The sequence below is a fragment of the Danaus plexippus genome, chromosome Z (genome assembly GCF_018135715.1).
Source record: "Danaus plexippus chromosome Z, MEX_DaPlex, whole genome shotgun sequence".
Classification (NCBI taxonomy): domain Eukaryota; kingdom Metazoa; phylum Arthropoda; class Insecta; order Lepidoptera; family Nymphalidae; genus Danaus; species Danaus plexippus.
In genome coordinates, this window is record NC_083559.1 from 13356553 (window position 1) to 13368917 (window position 12365).

The 12365-nt window shown below is 31.7% G+C and overlaps 1 protein-coding gene across 4 annotated transcripts in view; it reads right to left on the reverse strand.

The window, feature by feature from the left end:
- Positions 1 to 12365, reverse strand: part of LOC116777326 (unconventional myosin-XVIIIa) — a 112106-nt gene that overhangs the window by 12603 nt on the left and 87138 nt on the right. For all 4 annotated transcript variants that reach the window (XM_032670810.2, XM_032670809.2, XM_032670811.2 and 1 more), the window contains one exon: positions 7553 to 7642. In XM_032670810.2, the coding sequence (XP_032526701.1) occupies positions 7553 to 7642 (90 nt within the window). The remainder of the gene's footprint in view (positions 1 to 7552; positions 7643 to 12365) is intronic.

A 12365-nucleotide genomic window follows, 5' to 3' on the forward strand; every position in this document is an offset into this window, starting at 1 on the left:
TTTTGGCAAGAGTCGCGGCGATGCGCTAATACCAAGCCAACGCTCAAGCGCCATCGGTGGAGCGTGAAACTATCTAAGAGACAACGTTAATTTATTATAACACATTGCAGCCATGAGTGTTTATATAACAATATTCGATGAGTTCTGTATTTACGAGGGGACAAGTGTATTTCATGTTACACCAACCTCATCCATTTCAGAAACTGTGGTACGATCTTCAGATATGCCTCTCGAGGACCTACAGACGCTACTAGCTCGGCTTCCGCTGCGACTGAACAGAGTGAACCCTTTTATCATAATATTTGTAGCAGATTTTGATCTACCAATTTTTCTCTTTTTTCCATCATAATACATTTCAAGATCCGGTTCATCCTTGTGGCCCATTCTTCTCCACTCATCCATAACATGATCGGTTCTTTTCAGAAAGTTGTCTATTTTAGTACTCAAGTAATTGGACGAGGTTCCCTCTTCAAGATGAGCAGCTATCGGCTTGAACTTTTGTCGTACAGGCTGCTTCTTACAACCAAGCACAAATGATAGATTCGCATCGAAGACGACGGGCGCTTGCTCTTTAGACGTCAGTTCTTTGAGGTCGACATTATCTGAGTTGTCAGAGGTCTGTGGGTACATTCTTCGCGGAGTAGGAGTTCTGTTATAGAGCGTAGAAGTTAAGCTCGATGAACGGGATAATGGAACGAATGTGCTGTTACTGCTACATGTCGAGTAGTAGCTTCCAGAACTTTTGACACTTCCGTAGGAAGAGGGACTTGGTGATCGCGACGTAAGGATATTGTTGGAGCCATGTCTCCGAGCAAGCTCCGCGATCGAACCTGTTTCTATTGTAACCGATGTACTTCTCTTACACGCAGGACTCAGAGATCGAGTTGATAAATAGTTTCCGTTCTCCGTTTGTTGTGGTATTGTTTTGACCTCTTTGAGTGGTTTAGTAACAACAAATTTCTTACCACTTAAAAATCCCGAAGATAGCTTAGGAGGGACCTTTTCTTCAAAATTAATTGGAAGCGTCTTAGATTTTTTCACCGGCAGTATAGCTCGTCCCAGGGGGGCTTTCGGTGGCTTCTTAGGTGTGGCATCCAGTATCGGGGGCGACAGAGGGCCATTTGAATTCGGTGAAAGTATACCATTGGAGCCGTTTGTTCTCTGTTCCGGTATCTTAATACTTATCGGCTTACCGGTCTTCCCTTCCAAAGTACGAGAAGGAGAACTGACGTGAGGCATCGCGATTACGAGCGCCTGCGTTTCCTGCACAAACGGAAGGGTTTCCCGCGGTGAAAGTCCAGTGCCATATCACCGTTGCGTGCAGTATTATCGTCGCGAGCGTCTCGATATGCGTCGGTACATCGGTTGGAAATAGAACCGGTGTGAGAGGGCTTCGCGAACGCACTGCGCCGGGTAACTCGGTCGCCGGGCAGTCGTGGCCGCTAGACTATTTTGGTTTTTCGTAGATGTCGAAGTGCAATCCCGAATGACGTTCGTCACGCCGAACCTTCTATAAACACAAACACCTTCTTTCGCTGGAAATTTGCGTATGAAACCGACCTTGAAAGCATCGTAACTGCGCAATTTGTTTATGATTTATGAATTGTACAAATGAATTAATACATTCGAGTTTAGTTCTATCCCGATTGACTGCTAAAGAAGACAATAAAGATGGAAAAGATTGTGTGGTAACAGTTTATTTGCACTGTTATTTTGATGAGTTTGTCAAATAAATAAGTCTAGTTGGAAACATTCATGAAATCAGAATTTTTTAGATTAATCATGAAAACTAGAAGTATTCTTTATTTCATAAAAACTATAATTATATCGGGGAATTCGTTACTCGTATGTTACTCTAAAACAATATAAGGAAATTTTGTAATAGTAATATGAATGTGAGTTTAGTTAAACAAACGACCGGAAACGTGTACTATTAAAATTAGTTTGGCATGCGGCCTGCGATTTACGGAAGGTTACGAAGTTGGTTTTAAATAATACGAGTCGATAGTTAATTCAATATTACAGATTTATAGCACATATATTTGTATACATAACTAGGATTTATTTTTCTATATATTTTACAGTACCGCCATCTATTATTGTGACACTGGTTTAAAATATATAAATTATTATGTGTGTTGATTAATTTTTAACATGTTTAGAAACTGTCTCAAATAACCGGTATTGTATATATGTAGAAACGGGAACTAGATGCGTTCTATTTGGCCGGTGTATCGACCCAATGAGAAATAAATAACACACCCACGTCTGCCAATGTTTGTTCTATGCACAAATTATCTAATACGAGTGGCAGTTTGAATCTATTACGAAACTGTACTAACTAGATGATACGTTAAAAATCATCATAGCTATTAGGAAAGACTATAAATTTAATGAGTCTGTAGTCAGAAGATTTTTATTATTTTAATGTTGATCAATTACTATATCAGTAATCACAAGTCGTAGCAGGCGTTTGTTAATATATACTGTATATATTTCTTATTAATATACAGAAAATTGTAATGCAATGTAATTTTAAGTATTATTGTTTGTCTCACGGCTTATAATTTATACAGATATAAAAAGTCCATCGCCCACGTAACGCGCTGAGCATTAAATAACTCAAGGGTTTACGGGCTCAAATAATAATAAGACATTCTTCAAGTCTAAATTTAAACATTTTATATACGCATCTAATAAACATAGATATAATTAAATAATCACAAAATTAAACATTTATGCGGTTCAAAATAAGACTTAATAAGCACATCACGTAGAAATGATAATTTATTTCGTCAAAACGAAACTGACATACCGAGAATAATTAGACTAAAATTTATAGTGGTATTATATGATCCTCGACTAGTGGTGTATTTTAGATCTTACTTTACGATTAACACAAATATAATAAAGACTTATATTTAACATGAAATCACGAAGTAGAATATATTTCTAGCTTGTAAATGGAGCGGAAGAAAAAAAATATTAAAAAAACCAAAGACATATTTTGAGAGTACTAAATACTAAATCATGTGTAAGTAGGGCGCTAAGACGTGACGCGCATTAAAACTTTTTGATATTCTTAATATATTGTGACGTAAATAAAACAAACACATGCAGTTGTAAAACTGGCTGTTATATAAAAAAATAAGTGTCACGTTATAGTAACACAGAAGTTTGCTCTGATATCTTTAATTTCGCGTACAGCTTTAAGTATCTCACAACAAAGCTAGTTTTACTCATAGTATTGAAACCTAAGTTGAAAACTTTGTATCCTCTTTTACGATTACACCAACCGATGAACGTGGAATTTAACAGTCAATGCAAATAGTTCATATGAAGAAGCGCTTTTTTTAATGACTGTCACATACAAATGTGTATAATACCTCAATGTGAATTGTCACTGAATGTCAAACGTAATGACATTTCTCTTCTAATATTAAAGATGATATGATAAATCAATTATATAAATATTTTAAATCTGTCGAGATACAAAAAAGTTTCTGCAGTTTGTGTAAATATAAGTTAAATTATATATGTATATATATTAAGTAAATCGATTATTTGTATGAATTTTTAAAGAATCGTATAGTTAAATTATATATATATATATATTTTAGGTAAATCGATTATTTGTATGAGTTTTTAAAGAATCGTATAGTTAAATTATATATATATATATATATATATATTAGGTAAATCGATTATTTGTATGAGTTTTTAATGAATCGTAAACTTCACATGTATAGTTCGTTGTCGTCAAGGTTTCCGCGATACGTTTTTTCGTATATTAATAATGAAACGCCGTCAGAGACGTCGCATTCCTGTTACATGAATAACTGAGGTATTAGTTTATATTCGGATCCGAAATATATCTATATTTATTGCTTTATTTTTGTATCTTTTTGAATAGAATTTATTTTAATTTTTGGATTTGCAACGGATCCAGGCATTGGGTACGTAAACTACGTGTGACAGTGGATGCTTAATTTCTAACCTGAAGTCAAGTAACCTCGGTTGTGCGAGAAACTCTATTGAAAACACTCAGGCTTAGACATTCATTTTATAGGTATACTACGTAATCAAATTATAATTCAATCCTGTCTTATAATCATAAACATCTAAAATTTTCATCAACAATCAATATTTTTGTAGTTTAAAATTGAGAATACTATGAATTAAAGGCTCTATAGAAGTATAATTTACTCACACTGCATTGGTTTAGATTTTAACTATAATAGCTATTACTACGTTAATATATATATATATATATATATATATATATATATATATATATATATAATATTCTATTAATACAATATCATTCCGATAATATATTTCTCACATATTACTATCGCCAAGGTCATTAAAACCACTCGTAGTGAAATGTAAAACACATCTACACAGCAGCGTAATTTTATGACGTGAATAACGACCACTGACAATTACAGCACAATTTTTTTTGTTATTTTATTTAAAAATGTTTATTATAATTTAAAAAATATGACAAAATGTTATTTTTTACACTACAGAGATATTCATGAAAACGAATAAAAATTATAACAGAAATGACAGAATAAACTAAAAAAAAAGAAATAATAGTAAAAATAACACTATTGAACATTAGTTATGGAATATAGATGTAAAAGATTTTTTACATGTAATATAATGTATAGTGTATACTTATATATTTTACGACTTACACGCATAACTCAAGATTCCAACATGACCACAATAGTATTGGCGTTTAAATAACTGTGTCTCATATAAATCAGTCCAACGTCAGGAGAAGTCACTGTAATGATGTGCTAATCCCCGCAACTGAATCCAAGGCTATCTGGTTCGCACAGTCGGTAACATAATACACTATGGAACTCTTAAAACATCACGTTACAACATAATTAATCAATTAAAATATAGTGTCACATATACAAAAAATATAATTATAATTTCATTATAATATACATAAATTCATAAATTTAATTACGAGATATCAAATATATTTATACAAATATGTATACAATTATGATAATGTTGATGATAAAATTCTTGTAGCCGTCTGTACTTATTAATACGCATCATTTATTGAACTAACAAAACCCATTGTTTTCTCTAACATAGAACGTGAATAGCTAGAATTGATTTCAGTGCAATGTACTATAATGTATTAATACATTACATTGTAAATCATATTACTTTCATATATGTCTTACTATGATATAAAAAATAAATACGATTTTCAATTAATTAGGTCAATTCTCTAAAGAGGCTAGTCAGAGTTTGATGCGATTGTTACTGGCAGGCAGATGAGTGTATAAAAAAAATAATTATGTAGTTTTAATTTAAACAAAAAAAAAAATGTAAGTGTGACCTTGAAAATCGGCAACGAATTCGCGGGAAAACGGTAAATTGCTGTATCCCAACAATAATTTAAATTTAAGTTTGTGAGGATGTATGGATGTTTCTTTCTTATTCACGCAAAAATCCACAGAAAGGATTTTAATGAAGCTTTACTAATTTACCTTATAACATTAAGACATAAGCAATAATTCATAGTGGAGTTCCGTGTAATTCTAATAGTATTAATAGGTAAGTTTCATTGTGTATGAAGTCACGTGACACAAACTATAGATGTCGCTCATGTTTGGTTAACATATCTTTTATTTCGAGTCTAATTCCGAACTCCAGTGATGAGCAAAAGAAGTCGAAGACAAAAACTAGTATAATATGAAATATAAAATAATTAGTACTAAAAAACCTAATATTTACAAAGAAATGCTTGAAAAGTTTAATTGATTAGAATAAAGGAGAATGTTGTAATTTTTAAACAACACATATTGAAAACAATACAAGTTTCAGAAACGAGACTAAATTTTTTTTTTTAATTTTATTTCGACAATAAAAATACTGTAAAATAAAAATGTAGGTATCCACTCAATAAAGTTATCGAAGCAATTGCGTAAATTCAGTGTCAATGGCTAGGAACAACACTGTCGTTTTCACCTCAACGGGAAACATACTAAATTTCTGCCAAGTAATGTTATAATAGCACGCACGTAGTCTCTTTTATTGCATTTTTATGTAAAAGCATTTAGATTTGACGAAATGTCGTGTTATTTCAGAAAGTGTCATGTAGCCAAAATGGCGTCGAAGAAATTCTACAATTCACTACTAGATGGCAGTGACAATAGTTTTTAAATATAGCCGCTGTTTAATTGTTTTCTGTCATATTACAAACTATTTACCGCCATCACTAGCGGTTTTTAACCGTTAATGTAAATTTTAATTTGATCACAGCTTTTGAAACTCCGGTTATGTTAAAATTTTTAGTTAATAAATTACGGATGTTTGTAAATGAGTATGTTGGTATATTAATTACCGCGTTTTTTACGTTTGCGTATAATATTCTTTTTTTAAATTGATTTTCAGGCATTGGAACACAAAATTTGTTCAAAGTGGAGGTGGGGTTTGAGTAGGAACCTGTTATAATAAAAATAATTTTAATTATTCTAGCCATAAAATTTACAATGAACAACACAATTATTATGACTTGCTGGTTGCAGGTGTCATTGTTCGATTTAATAATACGCTCCAAAACGGAACCAGTTGAGATAACTATTAACCCGACTTTCTGGTTAAGTAATTTAAAAATAATATATAAAAAAAAAAACTTGTCTAGACAAATAAATGAGATACGGCGACTTGTTTCACACAGGTGTTCAATACGACATATTATTGTTTCTTTTAAAACGACAATAATAGAACATATATCGATCGTAACTTTCTAATCTACTACTTTCCAGAATAGTGAAAAAAATAATCACATATCAGTTATACTTTCAAGAGACATGCATATACATTAGATAATTTAAATACTATAGAATTAAAAAGAAACCTAGATCTAGCTGTTTCTAATTTAAGATAGACTCTCTTTATACGTGGTTTATATGAAATTGTTAGTATATAAACACATTTATTAACATATAAATTAATTTCATATAAAAGAAATTTTCGATACAAATTTTATACTATCAACTTCCAAAAAGGTATGAAAGGATTCGAACAGTGAGATTGGCATAATACCGAGAAATATTAAGCCAATTTGTTGTAATAAAAAAAAAGACGAATGTAACATGTGGTATATAAATAATATAACCAAATGGTATAATTAAAATGCGAGGATTCAGAACATCTTTAAACTTACAACCGGTACTCCTTGAGAGAGGTCATCGTCGTCTCACTGACGCTCGGACAAACATTGTAATAACTCATATATTAATATATTATAACGACTGAATAATCCGATTTAATGAATATTAAGTAATAATACTGTAACATTATTTTCTTATTGATTTGAAAAAATATTTAACGTATAAGATTTCAATAGTTTAATTTATATTAGTGATTGTTTTCGTAACAGCTATTTTTTTATCTGTGATTCCTCTATAAATCATTTTTTTTCTGTCACATTATAATATATTTTTAATTTATGTCATATATTGTGTTTTCATTAATTCTATTTCCAATACTTGTTTAATATGTTACAACTGACCTTAGTCTCAAGTTGTTCCGTTTCGTTCTTATAATGACTGCGCTCATTTTCTGCCTTCTCAAGTTTAACTCGGAGGGTCTCCAGCTCCTCCTGTAAAATTAAAATAATTATTAACTTCGACACGCTCACCTGACACATAAGTGACATGGGCAAGAGTCCAGAAAATACGTACACATATAATTTACATATTGTATATAGACATATTTCTCAGTAGCTCCAATGGACTCAAGACTAAAATTCTTTTTGTTACACTAACACACGTCTACCTAATATATATATATATATATATATATCAGACACCTAACTTATGTATGTATATATATATACATAAGTTAGGTGTCTGAGAATGTCTGTACTCATAACGGTTTGTATTCATTAAAATACATGTATAAAAAATTAAGATCTTTAATAGAATACAAGAAAAACGCAGCATCCACAATAGCATGGCTTGTGAAGAAAGCTGCTGTGGTATGATGATCAAGATATCAACTCAAGCGGAACCGACCATTCATATCTCATTTTGTCAGAATGATCACTTACATAGACGAAGTCGAGATGAGGTTTTCGCTTCACTTCAGCGTCACAGTAATATTAATTATATTTTCAACTACATCGAATTTATGTAATTCAAACTAGTAAATCGAATTTTTATTAATTTATTTTCATTTACACTATATATAGAGTCTTTGGATTTACCAATATTTTTTTTGGCACACAAAGTTTATATTTTTAAATAATTCTTACAGCGAATTGATTGCTCATTCTTATGTCAGATGAAAGACGACGGATAAGACGACGAATATTGTAAGGGTAGGCTTAAAAAAAAATGTACATACGTTAAACAAAAAAATACCATCATTAAGACATTCTATAATATAAATCCAATAGAATTTAAACTACAAGCGTACAAAGCAACTTAATCCTTACGATATATGTGGTAGTTCAAAGATAACTCCGTCGTGAGCCAGTGTCCACGTTCTGATGCAAATGAGAGAAACCTCGGTTAAATGGAGCGTTACACTTGTAAGTGTTCATCACAACATCATGTTAAGTCATGTTATGTATTGACAATAGAATTCAACGCTCATCACAGACAGCTGACAGGTTAATGTCCTAAAGTCTCTATTTACTCCGCTTCTTCTAAGTGTAAACATATTTATACCAATATATTTTTAAATTTTAATTCGATTTGAAAAGTTAAAGATATGTTATTTTTTTCGCGACTTTCATTTCCGCCATGTTAAGTAAAGAGTTTGAATTCCAGCCTTCTCTAATTATATCACACGAGTCATTAGAAACTGTACGAGATCAATTTTCTCTCTTCGTCTCCTTTAGCAAGCCGACACTAGTGTTTGCGGTTTTCAATAAACGATGACACCGGTTGGAATACGACTAGCCCTTCCTGTATTAGAAACAAACGAAAAACGACCTTATCGCTACAAAATATATATCAAAATAGAAAAAATATTAATTGAAACGTTAAATTGCACAAAAGCATCGGTTTCAATGGATTCAGTGGTGTGTGAAATGCTTTACACATTCCACGACATAAGAGTACGAGCTGCGAACACATTCACATATATGTTACGTAAAAATTTTGTATTGAATATTCTTAAATAGCTTATGTTCGTCCAAAACAATATTTGTAGGAACATTAAAAGGGACTCGAGTTATATCATGCCAACGTTATAGGCAGATTGCATGTAAATTTTTTTGATCATCGAAACGTCTTACGTAGTCCAAAAAAATTCAATGTCAACTAAAGGACACTAAAAGAGTATGTATATAAATAATATAAAAAAAAGAAACACTCATAATAATTTAGACCCAACAGTTTTTGTAAACACAACCAGTTTTCTCGTCATTTAAAAATAATTCAACAGACGCTAGATTGAGGATGAAAATAAAAAAACGAGTCGATCGAAGCCTACATCGCACAAATAGAAACCAATTATAACAACGACAATGTACAATACATCCAAAGAGGTCCATATATGTCATATAGAAACTTTTTATCAACCATCCCTAGTTGTATTCATATCGTGAGAACATTAGCCCGTTATGTTGGTACGTTACGGAGTTTATGAACAGTTTTTATAATGCACAGTTATTTCCAACCCTGATCTAATTATCTGATTCGTTTCTCGTTATAGAAGATGCAGCTGACTGGTCTCTTTTTCATCTCGTTCACAGTCCAATGGCGCTAACGAATGCTCGTTCAGTGGGGTTAGTTTTTGAGTTGTTTTAAAAATTTATATCATAACTGTTTTGTAGTCTGCTATATATTAAAAGGCTTAACAGTAGTATTGGTCAATGGTAGATAAATTTATATATATCAATATATATTATATTAAGATCGTCAGTAACGAAACGATCTTCAAAAAATACCGATTAAGAATTCTAATATTGAGAGAAGTCTGGTCCAATCATAATTCATACATTTTTTACATAAATAAATTAAATTTTTACTAGTACAATGATATCTCTATGCGGGGTGATAATTTGAAAACGGTGGAATCAATTAGTATAAAGTCATAATGTCACTTTCCATCCATACCGCAAGATTTACGTAAAAGCCAAGAAATTGCCATAAAGTGGATTGTAAAATAAACGCCTTAATTAATTCCATTAATTAATGTATGATATTTGTGAAAGTTTGATTGATACCTGTTCGATATCTCGCCAAATTACTATCAATTATATTTGTATCAAATCAAATCTTATGTATCAAATCTTTAATTCAACTACGTATATATATATAATAAATGAACGGAAAATTATTTTATGCTTCATATTAATAAAAATACGGAATAATTTATGTATAATTTTTTTTTTAATTTATTCCTTAAGTCCGGTTTGTATTTTATATTCACTCTTATAATGCATTCAGATATCCAAAACATCGTAATTGAAATGTTAATAAATCAGCATCATTTAAACGCTTCTAATATTTATTTTCTTTAAAAAAAATAAAAAACAAATGAATTATAATATTTTTTATATAAAAACCGTCTTCACATTTTCCTCTTGGACTTTAAGCCGTCATTTCTAGGACTGAGAATATTAGCACATTTAAATAGCTATTAAGAGTCATAATATTTTTTGTTTCGAAGCAACAGTATTACAGCCCATTGCTTAGACATAATTAAACTCGCATTCAGAGATTTAATGGCGTTCTTATTGCGTCTCGTAATTTTTTGTTCATTATATATACGTACGTATATATCATAAGAATATATTATACGTCCGATGCCGTTTTGAAAATTTTATATTTAAAAAGCAGACTTAATATAATAGACAAATTATTCGACCTATACGGGTACGGGTTCAAAGTATTTAAGGTAATTGAGTGTTATCTAATATTAATCAACATTTGTGTATAACTGACCGGCTCGCACAGAAAATAAATATATTGTCGACTAACAACCACCGCGTTCGTATCTGCCTTCCGCATCTCGTTCCACCGTTACATTTAATGAGATCTTGTAACGACATTAGCTGTATGAATCTTTTCAGATAATTGTAGAAAATCCTCAAGTATAGGGATAATAAACGATATTTACAGTATTCTGAAGAAGATAAATAGATTGTTGTTAAGCACTTGGTAACGAACTATCATCATCATCTTCATCATCAGCCTATAGGAGCCCACTGCTGAGCAAAGGCCTCTTCTCACACGGAGAAGGTTAGAGCATTAATCACCACGCTTGCTCAAGACGGGTTGGCGATTTCAATCTTATATTTCGAAATTATAAGACCAGGTTTCCTCACGATGTTTTCCTTCACCGTCCGTCAGGTTTGTCTAAATACTCCTAGAAAGTACGAACGATTCGGAAAAGTTCACATTGGTACTTGCAAGGTTTCGAACCCGAACCCGCGCCCTCACGTATGAGAGGCGGGCTTTTTAACCTCCAGGCCACCACGACTACTATAGCAACTACAGCATTATGTAAATATTTAATCAATGAAATGTCAATTCCGTCACAAGACCTGTTCGTGTTACGTAACGATTGATCGGATTAATTGATCATTCGTCGATAAAAGCGAGATTTGTCGTCTCGAAACCAAACGTAGGAGATAAGTTGGTTTGTTAAGTCATGTAGTACAAACTGTTCGTTAAGTAATAGTTTTGTACGTACAAATTAATTACACGGTTTGCGTAATCATTATCGAATATAAATATTAGAGAATGACATATGATTATTGTTAAATAAAATCGAATGTATTCATTATGAAGTTATATAATAAGAACCGGTTTCATATTACTTACAGTTAAAGTTAAAAGTATTCTGACTTTTAATTTAAACTTGTGCTATCTTCACCTTCACGTAGTTTTACTTGGACGAACAAATTGTAGCATAGAAATTTTGTATTTTTTCTAATAAAGATATGTTTTAATGGGAAAATTTTGCATCCGTTGAGCTTTTACTTCATATACGATGCCATAGGAAATCCGGTTTATTGAGTTCGTATGTTCAACATTAATATAAACACATCACAAAGAAGCGATCGTAGTTTAATCTGAACACAAATTGTGTGGTAACAAATGGATTTTCTTACTGAATTAATAATTACATATACGTCCAGCCTCCAGTTAATTTGTTGTCCCGGTCGAAGCTAGCGGACCCGTAAACCTGATCGTTAAGCCAGGTGTGAGGTCCCTTTGCATATTAATAAACAAGCTTGATAAATAATCATAAGAAATAGATTACCATAATGAGATCCCGAACAAGGAAGCTATCAGGGACGGTAGGAGTATGTATTCAAAACATGTTTTGCAGTCATTAGCGGGTCGTAAGTAAACATAGAAATA